The following is a 21,239-nucleotide window of genomic DNA, read 5'->3' on the forward strand; positions in this document are numbered from 1 at the left end:
AAATGAAAAATTGACAGTAAATATATTATTTGGCAGTATTAAAACTTTAATTGTCTAAGGTGATAATAATTCTTTTTACATATGTAAATTTTTTCAACATCAGTTGGCAGGAAGAGAACATCTAAAATCTATCTTAACTCGGAGCTGGCTAATTGTAAGTTCGAAATGTTCACCTGAATAAACTTTTTAAAATGATTCCATTCCGTTTCTTTAGTTTCAGTTCACTTATTCGGGTCTGAAACATACAGATTTAAAATTCATACAAATTTTGCCCGTCGTTCAGTTTAATGCGGTTAAATACTGGAAGGTTCTCCATACCCTACTTAGAAGCGACTCGTAAGAGCACCGAGTCATCTTGTGTGTCATCTTCGTAAATATGATTTTAGGATTATTTAAATAAGACTCTAGGATAATGTGCACCTCTCTGTAAACATTGACATATAATTGGTATGTAATTATTTTAACATTTCATATGAATTTCATTATTTTACGTATCTTTATACCAGTAATATATGCCTACCTAATCAAGTTACACTGAATAAATTTTCACTTAATGATTACGTTAGTTTCATATTTTAGATAAGTAAGGTATATTTTTGTATGTATATAGTCTTTAATTTAAAGTTTATGGGCGTCTACATAATTTTACATAAAATATATTAAGACACACTTGAAATATTTTAAATTCTTATTGAAAAATCTACTTTATTTTGAACTGGTGATTTGCCGATTACTCGCGAGGAACTGAAAAAATATGACAAGGGTGAACCAACTGGAAGGTCTCCTTATAACCACCACATTATAAATAAATGTATATATATATATATCTATGTATATATATTTATATATATCTATGTATATATATTTAACTTTTGCTAGTATAAAAGCCCTTTGGCACTTGTCGCTGGCACAGTTAGATACCGATACGGATTAGATTAGATACCGATACGAACAGTTAGATACCCCTTGATTAGTAAGACACTGAATCTAGCAAAAGTTATTAAATTTTATGAGCCAGGAAAAATTAATAGAAATTATAGTGATTTTATTACTGGGGAGATTTCCGTATCTTGATCTGTGGCAGAATGTCTTGGCAACTGGAAACTTTAGACCAGTGACCGACTAGAAACTTAAAGAAAAACATCACAGAAAAGGACCAACTCGAAAGGTATAACTTGTAGCCACCCCTGGGCAAACATCTACATACCTTTTTTTAAAAAAAGTTGCAAAGCTATTTGGCACCTTGGCGATTAAGGTTGGCATGGCAGATCAGGATACGGAAATATCCCCTTATTGCATTTGCTGCCAAATTAAACAATTCCTTCTCACAAGCATACTTGATTATTCAGTGTTGTAGTTCAATTTGTGTGTGTGGTAAAAGAGTTACAATGTTCAAATGATAAATCAAATTCAGCTTAAATTTTTAGAAAGTAAATCCTATAATCCTTGTAATTCCTATAATTTTATGAGACGAACTTTAAAATGAACAGTGACGAAGTAGGTACATTAATATTATAACCTTTAATGGAAACATTAAATGGATAAAAAAAATTGATCAATTTTGACTTTTTTTTTCCCCTAAAGATTCTTTCTGTTTATAATGAGGGGGAATATTTCCATATCGCTATCTGTGGCAGGATAATTGCTCAGTATTGACTGAGGCCCGCAAGAAACTGAAAAAAAAGTCACAGAAAGGGACCAACTTGAAAGGTATAACTCGTAGCCACCCCCTGGCCAACATATATATGTGTTATTTTTAATACGAATTTGCAAATTTAAGATCTATTTAGCACCTTGGCTATTGTAGTTGGTGCGACAGTTCATGATATGGAAATCACTATATTTTAAAATATCTATAACCAGGGTTGGCAAGTTTTTGACACATGTGACGGTTTTTACCAGTTTATACCATGGTTTTTACCGTCATGTCAAAAACCCATAGTTTTGGTAAAACTGTATTTTAATTTGAGTTTAACTGCTTATGATTTAAAATTAATTCATTTTTGGGCAATAAAATTAGAAAAAAAGTTAAAAGATATTTAAGAACAGATTTTTGCATTTTCCCAACATGATTATTTCAAATCATGCTATTTGAAGTAAAATATTAGGATACTAAACAAAATTTTCAACATTTCCAAGCATCATTTTGTTTGGCATATTACATTACTGAAGAATGTCAAGTCATTCCTGACTTAGAGTTTGTTAGTAGTTACAAGTTTTGAAAGTTTTGTTTAGCTTATTTCTGATATTTAAGAAATGCCAAATTTTAAATTCTTTTTTTAGTTCTTGAATTTATTAATAGTTCCAAGTATTTTTGTTTGTTTATTTCTAACAATTACGAAGTGCAAAATTTTGAATCCTTTGCAAATCAAGCTATAATGATAAAAGTTAAGTATCACTATTTTTTATAAGTATGTTACAATATTTCTATATGAATGTATATCCTTCTATAAGAATACGTGTATATAGTTGCAAAATCAATCGCAATCGTTTACAACATTCATTTATAAAGGCAATTAAGTGAAAATAATATATTGTCCGCTATATGCCATAAATTGAAGAAAACAGTAGGTTTTTGACGATTTTTACCGGTAAAAACACGGTTTTTACCACTGTCATGTCAAAAACCAGTTTTTTACGGCAAAAACCCAACCCTGTCTATAACTGTATGACAAAGTTTATATAAAATTAATTCATTGAAATTGAGAAAAATCTTTTTGACTAGCTTTTATCTAATAAAATGGTATGAAGCCATATAATGATTTTATTGGCTTGTTTACTTTTTTTGAAATAAATTTTGCTTTTAACATATCTTTAAATTCTGTATATTGTTATTTTGGTAATAAAATTGTTTCAATATCTTTAAGTTAGATAAACTATGTATTAAGTTAGATAAACTAAAAAAAAATTGACACCCAATTAAGCCCAAAATAATCAGACAAAACCTAGTCTTAAACCTTGCAACTAAATCTTTTCTCTTTTTAGAAAAAAAAAACCTTTGTCATAAATAAGTAAAAAAATAATATTTTGAAAAAGTTAGTTATCAAGGAATTTTTTCTTGTTACCTGGGTGATCTGGCATCTGAGATTTGTCACCAAATCACCCAAGACACTTTACTTTCCTTGCAAGACACTGGACATAACTTTTTGATGTCTTCTCTTCACTAGAAAGAATTTTTACCATCAAGATTTCAAGATGATGGAAAGTGATGATTCTGTTCGACCAAGACCTTCAGTGTTTGCTTGTACAACACATAGAATTTCACAAGTAAGTATTGAATAATTTTTGTTTTTCTATTTTTGAACTATTTATGTATTGTTCGTTAATAAATCAGTTGTATATGTAATTTACATACACGGATAATACATATGGCGGAGGTTTGTTCTCCGTCAGTAGCCGCCAATATTCGTATAGTGGAACTGGGAGTCTCCAGGAAAGAATATACCAATTGTTTAGTGAAATTTAGATTTTATTAAGCATAATTGGTGATATAGAGAATGGCCATTTCTTCATCCAAACAAAAGAAATCCCTTAAAGAGATGAAATCAGAATACCCTCTTATTGAGAGATCATACAGCCAGANGAACTGACAGTCTCCAGGAAAGAATATACCAATTGTTTAGTGAAATTTAGATTTTATTAAGCATAATTGGTGATATAGAGACTGGGGAGGCCAGCAAGGGCACTCCCAGTCTCCACAAATTTGAAATTAAAAAGTGAATATAATTATTCCTAACAGACATAGAAAGTATGGGTAGGAGATCCAAAATTGGCGATTTATCAAAATATACTATAGCCAAAACAAAGCCAACCAGCATATCAATATTGGGTTTAAAAGAACACCTTGGCGATCACGAGTTGCCAACAAATTTATGAGAATTATCACAACCACGTAACCGAAACATTTAGCGGTTAGAAATTTAGAATGAAAAGTTATAAATAGATTTTTGTTTTCGATTAGAGGCGACAGTGAATTAACAAGTCTGCATTAGTAATGAAATAAAAAGTATCCGTTACATTGATCTAAAAGAGAAGAATAAATATTTTATGTTCGTTTTAAAAGATTAAGTCTTTGATTTTTTTTAAAATGTAATTCTATTAATAAAAAAAAGCTTAAGTAATGAAAGATATTTTAAAAGATAGGAAATAAATATGTAATGCCAATTGTGGCATCACAATACATTATTACAATTACGCACAAAACGTTTTTATTATTGTCTGTTATATTTATATATTTGAAATTTATTAATAAACAATATTTTTCAAGTGAATAAATTCTGATTCTTTAGTAGTGCAGTATCATCTGCAAGTTTTTCTTGGTAAGGAATCATATATGATTTCGTTAAAAATCATCTACTTTTATAAAGAAAAAAATTAAACGAAAGGATTTTTTATTGATATAAACATACAGTTATTTATTACCAAAAGCAGACAATTATTTTATGAAGCAGAATGCAGCTTTTTCTTTTTATAAGTGATCAATTCTCATTCCACTAAGTTTTTTCCCACTGTTCACAGTAAATTTCGTACTCAATAAATTAGTTCTTTTTATTCACGAATTTTATGATGAAGTTAGCTTTTTTTAAATTCAATTGATCTTATAATATCCTGCCGTGTCTTGTGTCTTAATATTTATGTTAGTGCCTTTTTTAACTATCTTTTCGTTTGGTATTTATCAAGTGTTTTTATTTAATTTGATTAATAAATTTTCCTTGTACTTTATGATTTTCTTTTTTCCTTATATTTATGTATGAAATATGATTATTGATTTTGTTTTATATTAGGCTAATTTAGTAATTTTAATAAATCTCAAAAAATAAATATGTGAATTTTGTATTTTTTAAACTTGCTTTTGTTTTAAACTTGTAGATGTTTTTATTCTTTTAAATGTTATCTTTCTTCGTTTTTTTTTTAATTAAGGAGAACTTCTTTTCTTATTTTAAAATACATTACTCTTTTTCATTATAATTTGGGTTTGATAAAACAGTACTGATAAACGACATTTATAGCCAATTCAGAAAACCGGGAATTTCAGACATCCGGGATAGCGATGGTCCTGAGCATCCCGGTTAATTGGTTCTATTAGGTTTTTACAGTCTCCAAAAATGAAGCAGTATCTTATTTAATTTAACTACTATCCTTTTCTGAAAAATTGAATTTAATTTGAATCAATTCAAGCGGATTAAATTGTTTCAACTTTTAAAGAATATTTGTTTAACATTTTAACTCTAACAATTCCTTTATTTAACAGTTGGGAACCTATTCCACTATCTCAGTTTTGCCAAAGAGCTCCCCTAAAATATGTAATTTTTAAAAAAAAAAAATTTAGTTGTGTTAAGCTATTTTAGTGTTTTGAATATGGGTTTAATTACACATAATATAATTACACATTTATTAAATTATCAGTGTTTATAGATTTAATTCTAATTACTATTACAAATATTTATTTTGTTAAGATTATTTGCAAGTGTTTAAATTTTTTATAGGTTTATCTTTTTTCTGAATTATATTAATGAATTTTAAGGTTTTATCAAATGCATTTTTTTTTTTAAAAATAAAGGGTGTCTTTAAATGTTTATTTTATCATAATTTTCCGTTTAAATTACAGAAAAAGCTTTTAAGTTGATTATCAATAATAATTTCTTTTTTATTTTATTTGAAATAAATTTTTTTGCTCTGTGGTGTCTTCTTGCATGCTTCTACTTCTTATTTTGATAATATTCTTATTCTTATTTTGATAATATTCTTATTCTTATTTTGATAATAAGTGAGAATTATCTTTTGAAATGAAAATAGTTTAAGGACATCATTTAAAAATTGTTGAAGATCAAGTATAATTATTGCATAAGATTACACATTTTGATAAATTTTTATGGTGCTGTAAGAAAGCATCCTGCCCTTCTTTATTCCTAGAGAAAACTCTGCATTTCTTATTAATTTTCGTAGTAAAGCTGCGCTATTTTCATGATGGATAATAACTACACTGATTGAATATACACCTCTAAAGTTTCAGAGTAAACCTTTTTATGAGATATTTAAAAAAAATTCATGTAAATATTTCTTGAGTATTTAAGAAATTTAAAAATAAAAGTGCCTCTTCCATTATTGTAAAGTAGTGTATATATATATTTGATAACTTAAAGTTTTAGAGTTTAAAAGTTTAGTTATAATTTTGTGTTCTTTCAAAGTTTATTAGCCTTTTGCTTATGGGCATGGCTGATGTAACAAACGGACCAGAATGACAGGTTTTACCATGCTAAACGCCATAAGCAAAGAGTTAAGTTTGTTTGAAAAAAAATTCATAAAATTTTTCTTATTAGGTATAGTTTTTAAAATTAATATCTAGTTAAAAGGCAGATGGGGTTACACATTCACTTTAACTACTTAAGACTCTTTAACCACCCCACATTTAGCCCCTTAACGATCGGTTAATTTTCAAGAAAACAGTCATAAAAGTGCCTATTTTTTTATATACCTGTTTGATTAGTGCTGGCATCTAGTTTAAAATATACTTTCTACAGTTACCTTAAAAATATCCTGATACTGCCGTCTGGTGTGTAAAATGAGAAATAAAATGTTTTCCGGATAAAAGAAATGAATTGGTTTTATTTATTCTTATTGGTGTGTTACTACTGAACACTACAGCCCGGGAATATCACGGGAGCGAGAAATAGAGGACGAAACCTCACCCTGTTATTTTCACGGGAGCGAGAAGGAAGGGATTAATAATCCTGAATGCAGCTTGTGCAAGCATCAAAAATCTTTTTTTTAAATCAATTTATTAAAATTTTTTATTGATTATTTGTTTCTTTTTACTGCATTTATAATTACTTTTTTTTATATTAATAGGTTTATCAGCACATATTAGATGTATGGACGCCTTATACTATTTCCCGCTGGGTAGGCTCATTTGTTTTGCTTGTCAGCTTTTTGGCCAGAGTTTTCCTTTTACAGGTAATACTTATTTAGTGTGTTACGCAATTGTAATATTTACTGAATATTTGAATAGGTATTTCATAATTTGTTAAGTCACTTATGCATTAATGAAAAATGTAGGGATCAAACAGTTGCTGCAAAGTGTGCTAAAATGTATTCTTTGTGGCAGTTGGTGTCCAGACGCATATTTTTATACTTTCTTGCAACATTTTGTGCCAAATTTCGAAAATTTCTAACCAAATTGAAATTAACTTTTGAAACAGAATTGGCTGAATTCTGGAAAATTTACACAATGCTCTTTTTTTTTTTTTTTNTTTTTTTTTTTTTTTTTTTTTTTTTTTTTTTTTTTTTTTTTTTTTTTTTTTTTAGAGATTGTAGTGCGTGGTTGTTTGTTTGGTCAATGTTTTAATTTTATTGTTATTAATATGGCAGTTTTTTATTTTATCGTTTCCAATAGATTTTCCAAGTAATTTTTATCTCTAATAGGCAACATTTTGCTCTTTTAATTAGCTTTTATTCTCTTTGAACTATACATCTCGTATCACAATTTATGTTAATGACATATGTGAAGTAGACATAGTCTTAAAGATATTTAAGGATTACCATTTGCTATTAATATTCATCTGATTAACAGTTCATTACTTCACGTTTTTTTTATCTTATTTTCCTATTCATATTTACCTGATTTACAAATTACGCATCACAATTTAGTCATACTTGCAATATCCCAGTCCACAAATCAACCACATTTCATTTACAGAGATAGCACTTTGCATATTCATGCAAATTTAAAATTACACATCGTGATTCGCATTCACAAAATTTTAAATTTAACACAACTATTTGTTTTCGAGAAATTTTAAAATTTATACATCATGATTCATATTTACACGATTTTAAAATCAAAGATTGATATTCGTATTCATGTGATTTAAAATAACTTCTCACAATTTAAAAATCAAACCTCATTATTCATATTTAGGCTATTTTAAAATCAAGCAGCACATTTCTTATTTATGCAATTTAGTTCAATACGAGTTCATGAAGGAAAAGCAAGTTTTTTATCTAGCCTACTTATAATTCGAATCATGTTTGTAGCATTTATTTTCAATCTTCGCACAGTTAGGCAAAAAAGAATTTTTAAAACATATCATTTTTCTGAAGCTAATTTTGTAAATATGTGTTAAGAATTGAAATCTCTATTAACATTGTTATGTAATTATATTTTAATTTTTAAAAATAATAATGCTCATAATGTTGATGAATTTTGACCATTTATTCTTAAATATCTAAGAATTGAAATTTCATGTAATAGGATTACAAAAAAGTATATCACTTTCTTATTTATGAAAATTATAAATAGCATTTGTAAAAATTATAAATAGAATTTATAATTTTCTAAAAGCAGAAATTTACCATAAAAAATGCATATTAAAGTCAATTTCTCCTACATGCACTTTTTTCCTGCTAAAATTTCAGATATTTTTTCATGTAGCCACAATTTCCCTTGTTAAATATTGATGATAATTTTTACTAAATTTCGATTTTCCTATTTTTATTTTAAATATTCTGTGATAAACTAATTAAATATCAGTTGGAATGATGTTAATTTTTTAAAAAAGATGTAAGGTATTTTTGTTAAATTAGTAGATAAGCACATCTGGTATTTATTTTAGTAGCGTGGCCTCAATCCTTAGTTTTAAAATGTGCATTCTCTCATGTGTACACATCTAAATATTAATTAATTGCAAATATTTAATATAAGGTAGTTTAATTTATCTACCAAATATAAAGTCATGTGTAATTCGGTATAACATCTGTAATTGGAAATCACTATTGAGAAAATATATTTTTACTGAGACAAAGTAAAATAAATAAATTATTTTACCTGAGATGACATTTTTTATTCTGCTGCATCATCCTCAAATACTTCTTTGATCCAAAAGATATTTATTGCATCATTTATTTAAGAAATATCATAGAAATGTTCCTTGTAATAATTGCTTTATTTATTTATTAAACTTGTAGCGTTATCTAAAATACACACTCAGAAAGTTATAAAATAGTTGAAGATAACAAATTACCACATTATAAATAACAGATAGTTAGTTTTTAATTTTATCTATGAAATGTAGCTTTTGAAGAAAAATAATGAAGGAACAGAGCATTGCAATTTAATTGCATAAAATATAATTTCCTCAATGTTATCAAAATAAAAAAAAGATATTTAAGACAATTTAAATTTTATAAAAAAATAATAATTTTTAGAAAAATAAAATCTGTTTTTGAAGGATGATAATTTATGATTAAAGCTGCTATTTTACTAATAAATATAAAACTTCTTTTAAACGAATATTAGCATACTTTCATAGTATTTATCATATTAGTTTAATGTTGACATTGAAATGGTTTTTAATGCCTTGATTTTGTAAAGGATCTAAATATCTTGCTAATTGATTGTATGTATTTGTTATTAAATATCTAACATATATATCCTAAATTTATTTTTAACAGGGTTGGTACATTATTACATACGCTTTAGGAATTTATCAACTTAATCTCTTCCTTGCTTTCTTATCACCTAAAATTGACCCAGCCATGGCAGATGGTAAATGATTTTTTATAAATGTATATTTTATCAAAATGATTGTTTAATTAAATTCATTGTTAATATTAAATAAATTGTTACAAAATTTATGTTTATTTAAATGTCTTTACTGTGTTACAATCTAACTGTATTATGCAATTAGTCAGACTAGGGATGTGAAACAGATTATATTTTGTCTATTGAGTAGATTTTATTTTAACAGTAATATTGAAAGGATAAAATCTCCTGTATTATGTGTTATATTTTAAAAACTGTCAATGAAAAACTTTAATTTAAGTTTTAATATTATCAAAATAAAAGCAATTAAGATTTCAAATTTACTTTGGTAGCACTCTATAATCATATTAATTTGATTAGGTAATATGAAGAGCTTTTTCTTTCTTTCTTTTTTTTTTTTTTTTAAATTTGATATGTAAAAAAAAATTAAAGGAAATAAAACTTAATATGGTTTACTTGTAAAAACTTTTCTCAAGCTATGAATTATCTTGTGTTTATTCCATTAAATTTTCGAATCACATTATAAACTTTTTGTTTTTACGCAACTGTAAATAAACGTTCAATCTGAGCATTGTCTATCGTAATCAATCATTACTGTAAAAATTTTGCATTTAACAGTGAATCTGACAAAGTTAAGATCTGTGTTTGACTGATCTATAAAAGTACTTTGACAAAGTTGAATACTGTTAATTAACTAAAAAAAAAAGAAAGTAGAAGATTTTAAAGTCTGAACTAGTTATGACAGAATTGTTAGTAAAAAAAAAGTTATTTATTGATATAAACTTAATCTAATGTCAGAAATTTGTTTTTTGATTGATTAATAGTCAAAGAATCTGTTTATTCTTACCTCAAATAACATCCCCTCAGGATTATTTCCTCTCTGATTGCATCAGACTTAGTTTATCGCACCATTTGATGTATCTGAGTTTATAATGCAAATGCTATGTAGCCAGTTTTATAGTTGCATTATAGAAATCTAGAGTAGATTTAGGCAAACAATAAAAAATTGATTTTAAAAGGCCATTAGAATATTTAAATGAACTTAAATAATTAGCTTGAAATGTATATTCAGGATAATCAATTGTATATTTGTTCTAACTAATTCTATATTTCTATAGTTTGCATAATAATTTAATTTATATATTTTGTAGTAGGTTTAAAAAAAATTTATCTTCCGAATATTAAAATATAGTGCAAAGTACTAAATATAAACTAATTATTCTTTAATTTTGTTTTAGAGGACTGCCAAGGTGAGCATAGCTTTTAAATGTTCTAAATTTTTATTAATTAAATCTGTTTTTTTTTTTTTTTTTTTTTTTTTTTTTTTTTNTTTTTTTTTTTTTTTTTTTTTTTTTTTTTTTTTTTTTTTTTTTTTAAATAATATGTATTATAATAATTTCTTCATTTTAGACATTTCTCTTTCAATCTTTTGTTATATCATAGTCTCTAACTTTTTTATGTAATTATTGTATAATGGGAATTGTGTGTGTGCTATTGGTGATAAATATCACTTTCATTAAATTGTGTATCTTTGTTGACATTGATATTATTCATATTTTTTACTATGAATTTATTTGTTGTAAATTATATTTTTTAGAAAAATTTTCATGTAGCTTTTTAAAATAATTATTCGACTTATCTTTAAAAAAAATTATAGACAGCTTCATTGTATATTATTTATTCTTTAAAAATTCTTTACTACTTGTTTATCTCTCCATAAAATATAGTTTGAAATCATTCTGTCAAATTAAAATAAAATCTATTGAAGCATTACAAATTAATTATTACAAAATTCATTTATATTTTTATTAAGTATATTTAATTACAAAGAGTGTATAATCTCCCAAAACCACCTTTTTCCCTTATCCTTTTATGTTGCCTGATATCTTTATTTTTATTTGTAAGAAAAATGTAAGTGCTCTTTATACTATGAAATTTTTAAATATTAGAGATATGTTTTAAAAAAATGTATTGTTTGGCAAATACGGCATTTATAACTTATTTTTATAATTTTTTTCCTATTTTACTAACTATTTATCTTTCAAATTTCTGCTTTTTTCCCCTACTTTTTAGAAAAAATTTCACTATAGATCCTATTTACTTGTAATAAATAAATTGATTATTTGGTAAAGTTTTATGGAAGTTTTCTTTGTAATTTCTAGTACCTTAAGTCCTTATATTTTTGAGTCTGAGCTGCTAAAAGCTCTGCGCTGGTGGGCTTACTTAACTTAAATATTCAGGAGTGATGGTCAAGTCTGACATCACTGTTGCTATCAACTGGTATTTAGAGGCGAGGAATTATCCACTTTATGTGTCTGAATCCTTACTTTGTACCATGTTAATCATTACTTACAAGATAAGATAGATTAAACAAGGTTCCCATATAATTATTCATATAAAATTCAATGGCTCTCAGCTACTTTTCCACTCAACTCTAAGCAGAAAAAGTAAAGCTTCCAATAAATAATGTTTTAATGGTACTAAAGTCAACTTATTTGGAGTTGAAAAAAATTATTATTCAATATCCATATAAATTAAATATGTTGAATAGTTAAGTCTGTAAACGAAGCACTAACATAAAGGTGGCTTGTTTGTTATTAGTTGCACTATGAGGCTAGTAACATAAAGAGTTCCTATATCTGATGTAACTAAAGAGTTGTGACAGTCTTTAATTGGTTATGAGCCACATTTAATAAAAGAGAAAAATTAATACTTGTTTGTTATTAATTACATTCTAATACTTACTAACATCTAGAGTTCCTGTGTTTGACATAATTAGATAGTTATGACAGTCTGTGATTGGCTGTGAACTACATTCAATGAACAAAAAAACATTTTAACTTGGAGTGATCAACAAGGTTTTTTTTTTTTTTTTTAATCCAGCAAAAACTCATAATTAATTTAGCAAAAAAAATATAACAGCTAAATTTTATAGCGGATAAACTATTTCAATTTTTTTCGGTGGTTGTAGACTGATTTAGTATTTTTTTAAAATATTTTTTCCTATTTAAACTGTTAGCTTTCAATATTTAACAATTTTTATTGTTTAATTGTGGTAATTCACTTTCAGATGATGGACCTAGCTTACCTACCAAAAACAATGAAGAGTTCAAACCTTTTATGAGACGTCTCCCAGAGTTCAAATTCTGGTTATTAAAATTACTTTTATTATTTCTTGTTTTTTATGTAAAATTGTATTTCACTAGCTTTAAACTTTTTTTCTTTCTTTTTTTAACAGGTATTCTACTACAAAAGCAACTTTAGTGGCACTTCTCTGCACATTTTTTCAAATGTTCAATATTCCAGTGTTTTGGCCTATTCTTTTATTGTACTTCCTAACATTATTTGGAATAACAATGAAACGTCAAATCAAAGTAAGAAATGTTTTTTTGTTAAATGCATATGGTAATTAAAGTCTTATCTTACTACTATTTATTTTTGGTGTGAATGTATGCACTTGGCAATGTATCAACTACTATTTTTGATTAGTTTTAAAGAATTTTAGCATGAACTATAAGGCTTAAAGTTTTGCTTAAAATGTTTTGAAAACTAAGAGAACTCCAACTATTTACATTAAATTGATTTTTTTCCATATAAAGTTATGTATGGTCTTTTTTATTTTCATATGAATTCTTAAAAAAAAATTCTATAAATGTTTTAAGCTATAAACATCGTATTTTTTTAATCAGCTTTGTCCTAAATTTATATGATAATTTAGCTTGCGATAATTCCAGAAAGTTGTTTTATATAAAAAGTGCTCAAATTAATTGTTTACATGTTATTTTCAAATCTTTATAGCTGTTTACTGAATTCATGAAAAGCAAGATGATTTGCAAATAGAATAATATATCTGTCTAAAGTTAAATATTTTAAAGACCTTCCAACTGCTTTGACTTTTAAATTTATTCAGTTCTAGTAACTTCTACATTTTATGAATTTCACCAAGTTAAACTGTTGGAATAAATCCAATTTACAAAGGGATCTTAGTTTTCATTAATTAAAACAAAATCCTTATAGTTTTAGGTTTTATGCCTTAAACTCAACTCAACAAAACAAATTTTGCTACAAATTAAATAAATAAAAAAGGCTTATTTATATTTTTAATTAAGGGATGGGCAGATTTGTTTGAAAAATTTAAGGTTGAAAAATGTTTGAAAAGAAAAAAAATCCAGAGAAAACATTAATAGTGGGAAAAAATATTAAGTTAGATAATGCCTCTATTGATTCATATACTGGTTTTATTTGAAATTTAATATGCTTTTGACTCATTTCCAGAAATTCTTCAAAGGAATTGAAGAATTCTTTATCTAATAGAAAGAAAAGTTATTCTTTTTAAATTTTAATTCTTAAAATTTATCTTAAAAAGATTTTCTGAAAATGCCTCAAAGCATTTTAAATTTAATAATTTTGATATATTTTAAAAAATTCTTCAAAAGAATGAAGGATTCATTTTTTTTTTCTAATAGAAAGTTTATGGCTTCAAAAAAAGTTTCATTTGTTTTTAAAAAAAATCTTAACAGAGTGCAACTAAGTCACCACTTTGTTTTTAGACAAACCTGTCTGAGAAATGTTATATATAAAATTATAATATCCTCAATTTGTTTTACCTAGGAAGAACTGAACTCCGGTTAGCATACCTAAGGAGTAAACTTAATTTAAATGTTCTTTATATGCATCATATAGAATGAAATAATTTTTAATGGCTTTACTAGATCTTTCTTCATTTGGTTATTTGGCAAGCTGGTCTATGATATTTGCCTTGCTATAAATGTTGTAAATACTGTAATTAATGTCGATTATATATACAGTGAAACCTCCTGTTATGGACACTCCTGCAAAACGGACGCCTCTCAATACGGACATATTTTTAATTCCCCGGGAATCTTCTATGAATAAACCATTACGTACATTCTCCGCAATGCAGACACTCCCGTAACCGGACGCGGACAGTCATTTTGGTCCTGAAACGTTGATTTTTATCTCTACAAACCGGACACTACTTTTTCTAAATAAATTGCAAGCTAAAAAAATTCAACTTTTCACCATTTTTAAAGCATGTAAATAAAACTTTTTGCCTTATCCATAACTAAAAATATTGTTAAGCTATTTCACCACCGAAAAATCAATCTTTCTCCTGTCACCTTGCCTTATCTTTGTAAAGAAAGGAGAGAAAATGGTACTGCACTCCTGAAATAATTCTGACATCGGCATCTTTTGATCTTTTCATCTGGACCACACAGGTTATGAGACCCCTCAAGTTGAAATGACTTCTCTCAATGCTTCTTCCCCATTGAAAATTTCTTTAATTTTCTTATCAATTTGAAGACTGTATTTAACACAACTGGGGTAAAAAAAAAAGAACAGAAGTATAATCTTTGAGGTGTTTATATAAATGAAACATTTATTCAGACACTGGATAGCTGATCAATTGTGAATAATCATCTTCATAGGTCCTCATGACTTACAGGTATGCATTACTTTATTTTCTGTGAATCATGGGAGGTTTATTTTCCAAGAAGGTATTAACCCTGTTCCCTATCAAATGATAAGTAGGTGTAAGGGGATGTGAACCTAATAATTGAAACTGAGCCTAATGACTGAGGACAGTACGCTCCTATTTGATATCATATGTCTAACTTGAGTATCTATGCTAATAGGAAAATTATATTTATTTACCTGTAGCTACATCCAGAATTATGTATTTAATATCAAACTTCTTTATATATTCTTTTTTATCTTTCTTATTGTTTAAATAAATATTCTTGTAGATATTTACAGTATCCTTGTAGATATTATTTAATTATTTCGACATCTTTAGAATATTCTAAAACAATTTACGGTGTTAAATTTCGTTATTAGGGTACCCTTCCCGTAAACGGACAACTCTCATAAACGGACAAATTTTTTGGTCCCATGAATGTCCGCTTAACGGAGGTTTCACTATATATATTTGTTTGGTTTGAAGGGTATTAAAAAACACCAATCTATTATTGATGCTTCGTTGTGATAATAAGTACTATTGGTATTGTAATAAAAGGTGCTGTAATAATATGTTTTTGGTGTATTAATATAAGTTCTATGGTACAATTTTTTGAAGGTTCCCTGAAGTAGATACATACATTTTTATTTGTAGTACTTAGAGAAAGTTATAGCTGACATTTATACCTTTATTTTTGTAGCATATGATCAAATATCGATATCTTCCTTGGACACGGGGAAAGACCAAATATAGGGGCAAAGAGGACTCTGGAAAAGTGATCCTAACAAAGTGATAACAGCAGTTAGAGGAGTTCACATTTTGATATCTGAAGAAATTCATTTTGAAACCTCTTGGAGAGGCTGAAAGAACATTGCCAATGCACTTGCATCAGGAGAGCTCGATCATTTTTTTCTTTCTAAACCACATTTGAATTATATATATTTGTTTGGAGGGAACTGGGGCAATGCATATTGAAGAATTAATGCAGAAATCTAATTGTTTTGCTTTGTGTGGAAACTTGATTATCCGGCTTTCAATCAACTGAGAAATAATTATCAATTATCTTCAATGTAGAAATCACTTTATTGTATTTTTTTAAATCCTTTTAAGCCTTTTTTAAGATAAGTTTTATAACAGTGATTTTTATTGTCATCTTCAGCTGATAAGAAAACAAGATCTAAATACTATTAGATATTTTCTCTTTGAGAATAAAGCTCCCCTTTAGCTTTGTGGTCTAAAGCCATTATGAAAATATTTCGTCAGACATAAAAGAAATCTCATCCAAATAACATTTTTTATGAATCAATCAACTATTTATTGAATTATTCATGAAGTTTTTGTAATTGTAGAAAAAAATTCCTGCCATTTGTAGTTAATTATCTCTTAAAGAATATCGTATGGCTTTTCATCCTAATTAGATTTTATCAGGCAATATCCTAACTCGCACATGACTTTAAAAAAAAAATATTATTTTTCAACAACGTTTAGTATAAGTTGTTAATTACTTATTGCATCTTAATTATTCAGGAAAATACTTATCAATACAAGCCGGATAATTAAGCTTTACTGTATATTTAACTAGATTTCTTGCACCTAGCTGATATTTATCATGTGAAAATTATTGTATTCAATAACATAATTGAATAATTTTGCTAAATTTATTGTAATATTTTTTGTTTGATTAGTTATAACATATTTAGTAATTATTTTTTTTTAACATTATTGATGCACTCTTTATCTAAATCAAGTCACTTTCCATTGATACTATTTATGTATTAACTAGTCAAATAAAAATAATCTTGAACTCCTAAATTCAACATTTTACAGTTTGTCATATTTATTTTATAGGCATATTTTTTTACCTGTAAATGATTAATATATTCCTTGATGAGCAAATGAATTTAGTGTATAAATGGTAAATTTGATTTGCATGATAAATTAAGTTTTGGTATTGTATTTAAAAGCATATGGATAATAAACCATTATAAAATAAGTTTGTGTGTTAAGTTTCTTATTAGTCTTTTATTTTTTTTAAACTAAGCATTGTTTTTATAGGTATTATTACAATACCTACTCATTGAAAGGTTTACTTCAAGTGATGCAGTCTCCAAATTTTATGTTTTCAGAAAATTTTGAATTATTTTTTCTCAGTTATATTACTGTTTTATTATATTTTTTTAGAATTAATGGTCTGAACTATATTTTTTTTCCTTTCTATATTTTTTGTCTTAATATAGTTAAAAATAAGTTATTATTATAAAGGTATAGTTATAAATCCTATTTTGTTATCAATTCATCCCATTGTTTGTAGTTATCCTGAATTTCCTGGTGAAAAATATTTTGTTTTGATTTTTAGCTTCTTGTTCTAATATAGCTGGTAAAAATCAAATTTCGACAGTTCAAATTTGTAGATTGTCCACTAATTATATGCGTACTTCAGACAAATAAATTTTGGAGGGTTTGTTTTATATTTTCTGGGAATTGAGTCATCTTAAGACAAAGAAAAATAACTGTTTTACAATATCAAATTATGGGGATGAATTAAGAGGTTGTGCACTCATTTATTTATTTATACAGATAACACAGTAACAAGTCTCATTGGGTAGCATTTTGTAGCTTTGCTATTATTTGATTCGTCTCTTTCATCTAATTTTTTTTTAAAATTATGTACTCCAATCAACAATAGTCATATAATTTGTTATTCGTGAGTTGAAGGGTCATTCATTAAATTACTTTTTTGCAAGAGTGTTAAGCAGTATATTCACTTTATTTTCATTTCACGATTATTATTATAAAACTTTTTGATTAAGGAAATCTTGAGCTTTATTACTAATATATATGAATTTTGGCAAGAGGAAATATTTATTACTTGATACAGATTTTTTTTTTTAATGCAGCTGTACTGTAAAAATTTTCCATATATTATCTATCATTGGTTGTTCAGTGTTTCGTTAATAATATTGTACCGGAAATAGTTAAAACATTCTGATCTATCTAAAAAATTTAATTTCACGCTAAATTTTTAGAAAAGAATATTTATTATTCTTTTAGAAAAAATTTCCCTTTATTATATTTAAGCATCCAGAAATAACTTGTTAAAATACAGAAGCAACTTGTTTTTTGTAGTTTTTAATTCCAACAATAGTACTAATCTAGTTCTATTATTTCTTAAGAGAATCAATAGTTAAATATTTATTTCCTGTAATTGGCTAAATTTTAATATTAAGATGATAGTGAAGATGTAACTTTTTTATTGTAATTTTTAGTTCTTAAAATAATCAACAATACTACTAATTTTGTTATACTATAAATTGAAGTAAAAATTATTTACTTTATTTGCCAAGTTTTACTTTGAAGATAGTGAAAAATAAATTTTGTTTATTTTAAGTTTTAGTTCCAACAATAATCGTTGATACTTACTTTGTTCTATTATTCCTTAGCCGACATCCTAATTATGTATTTAACTTTATTTTAAATCACTTTTTGAGGATCTTAGCTAATTATCTATTGAAATATTTTCTGAAAAGATAATGAAATTTGGGTAATATGTCAAAAATATTTTCTATAACTGAAAAATTGTAGTTTATAATAAGGATGATTTATATTTCTTTCTTCCAGAGCAATTTATCACCTGATTTTGATGAACATTTTTCTACAATTCCGTCAATGTGTTTCAGAAAAGAAACAAACTAAAGTAACTTATTTGTTCAAAATTTTATTTTTCTTCCTTCTGCGACAAATGTTGAGAAATGGAACATAAATTCATAATTTTGTAGATATTTTACATCATTGGAAAAAATTGTTTTTAATGACATTGCACATAGTTAAAAATCACAGATAAAAAATTAACTATAACTTAAAAATATCTACTTGAGTCATAGTAAGTAATTTCTAAACAGTTCTGATGTTTTGTTAAATTGTCAGCAATTCAAGTTTATAAAAAATTTTTATAAAATATTCATTTGATACAATTTTTTATAAAATATTTCAAAAAAAATTTATAAAAGTGCTTATAAAAAAAGGCATCTTTAATGCACTTATGTGTTTTTTCCATTGAAAAAGAAAAGGAACAAAATACCTGAGCCTTTGGTAGTTAATATATTAAAGAAATTAATTAAATATATAGTACAAAAACATGAAAAACTATGATTTTCTTTTTAAAACTAAGTCTATAATGTACAGGCTTTGTTACTAGAAAATTGTGAAATCAGATAGCCAAACTTTGAAGAAAATATGTTGCAAACACAAAATATTTAGAAAAAAGTTAACTTGAATGCAAACCAAATACTTAGATATAGTGCTTAATTAATAACTAAAAACTAGTTTTAATAAATAATTTTAGTTATATATAATTTAGTTAAAAAATAGTTTTAGTCATTAATAACTAAAACTATTTTGTTTATATTTTAGGTGTATAAAAGCTACAAATTGCAGTTTACAAGTCTTTAAACTTTTACATTATCATTATTTGAGATTCATATAAATGAGTAAAAAATAAATGCAGTTTATAAAACTATGTTTACAAAAGGAGAGAAAAAGATTTCTAAATTTTTTAAAATTTATATTATTTTTTATGATTTACTGGATTCTCTAACCAACTATAAAAATAGTTTCCCATTTAAACTTGATTGATTTCTCTTCAATTTAAAATATATAGCAAATGAGTAAAAAAAAATTCAGTACAAAATATTTAATATTTATTTTGTTTCTTGAACATTTAAAAATAATTATATATAATTTAAATAATGTATGCCTAAAAAATAGGGATGTAACGAATAGTGAATTGGCGGAATACCAAATATTCGGCGGCCAAATAGCAAATTTTTGTTTTTAAAAGAATTATTAATAAATATTATTTCTTATGCCGATATAAATTTAGTCATTATGGAAAAGTAATCAAAACTTATTATTATTGGAGCAGGGTAAAGGGATAAATCTTTAATAGAAGATGATCGTAGTATTTAAGATTTAAAAAAAACTAAAGTTGGTAAGTAAAAAAAAAATAACCTCTTAATTCTTTAAATATAACCAAATTTTAATGCTTAAAATTATATTTTCTGAAAAAAATATTCATAAGACATAAAAAGAGGATGAAATGCAGTGCTATCATAAAAACGGCTATAAAAAAACAGATTCAACAACACAATTCAAAAGCAAAACTGAAGAAATAAAAATCTATCTTAATTTTGAAGGAAAATTTTAAAGCTAAATATTACAAATTTTCCAATTATCATATTTTCAGGAAAAAGTCTATAGTAGAAACCATTTTAATTACTCATAATAAAAAAGTAAGAAAACATGAAAGAAAAAGCTAGATAGGAACCAAAACAAAAATCATTCTTAATTTTTAAATGAAAGATTTAACTATGAAAATCTTAATGAAACTTTCACAATGCCATATTTTTAAAAAAAAGTTACCATAAAAGAGCACTCTTTAAAAAATGCTAATAGAAAAAAAAAGTTTTAAAAAAATCAAAAGAGAAACAGAAAAAAAAATCGCCCTTAGTTCTGAAATATAACTTTAAAACTAAGAATCAGTTTTTTAGGTTACTAGTACCGTACACGAAATAAGAGATGAAAAAAGAATAAAGCTTATTAGAAAAGTTCTGTTAACATGCTTCGCTTTAGTTAAAACAAAACAAAAAAAAAATTATTTTTAAAACATAAAAAGTGTTGAAAAAACGAGGAAATTGACTTGCCTGGATATAATTAATAAAAAGAAAACAGCATTACAAAACTCATTCAGTATAAAGTAATCTAGTTTCAATTCTTCTTTTCCATATGTCTTTCAAAACATAAGTTAAGAAATATGTGTAAAACTATTTCTAATATTGTATGGTAAAAAATACGATTTTAGACTATTCTTTATTAAATCTATTAAAATTTCCCCCCAAAAAAACTTAGGCGGCGAATATCTGGCAGGAGTGCTGAATATTCGTGCCTAATAAAATATACAGTTGTGTTCCAAAATGTGAAAATAAAGTTCATTATTAAAAGATAGATACAATTGTTCATTATTAAAAAAGTTAATATGTCAAACATACTTTGCAATTTATATATATCACAATAATATGAAGGTAACAAATAATATGATCCAGTCTTAACTCAATTAACTTAGAATATAACAAATTTTGAGCTTAAGTAAAGTAATCATTATAAAAACCATCTGATTTATTTTTAATCTACTTTTGATTAAAATATTATTTCAATCTATATAAT

The 21,239-nt window shown here is 25.7% G+C and overlaps 1 protein-coding gene across 2 annotated transcripts; it reads left to right on the forward strand.

Annotated features, from left to right (window-relative positions):
* The first annotated feature begins 102 nt into the window (after positions 1–102).
* On the forward strand, positions 103–17,013 carry LOC107443097 (protein RER1). Of its 2 annotated transcripts, XM_016056854.3 has the most exons (8): positions 310–447; positions 3,168–3,267; positions 6,850–6,954; positions 9,451–9,544; positions 10,780–10,791; positions 12,612–12,690; positions 12,780–12,915; positions 15,721–17,013. In XM_016056854.3, exons 2-8 carry the CDS (start codon positions 3,196–3,198, stop codon positions 15,811–15,813), a joined length of 591 nt encoding a protein of 196 aa, XP_015912340.1. In that variant the 5' UTR covers positions 310–447; positions 3,168–3,195; the 3' UTR covers positions 15,814–17,013. The 2 variants fall into 2 exon arrangements, with proteins under 2 accessions (XP_015912341.1, XP_015912340.1); XM_016056855.3 differs by lacking the exon at positions 10,780–10,791 and having other exon boundaries at positions 103–447.
* The last annotated feature ends 4,226 nt before the right edge of the window (positions 17,014–21,239 follow it).

The sequence above is a fragment of the Parasteatoda tepidariorum genome, chromosome 10 (assembly GCF_043381705.1).
Source record: "Parasteatoda tepidariorum isolate YZ-2023 chromosome 10, CAS_Ptep_4.0, whole genome shotgun sequence".
Lineage (NCBI taxonomy): Eukaryota > Metazoa > Arthropoda > Arachnida > Araneae > Theridiidae > Parasteatoda > Parasteatoda tepidariorum.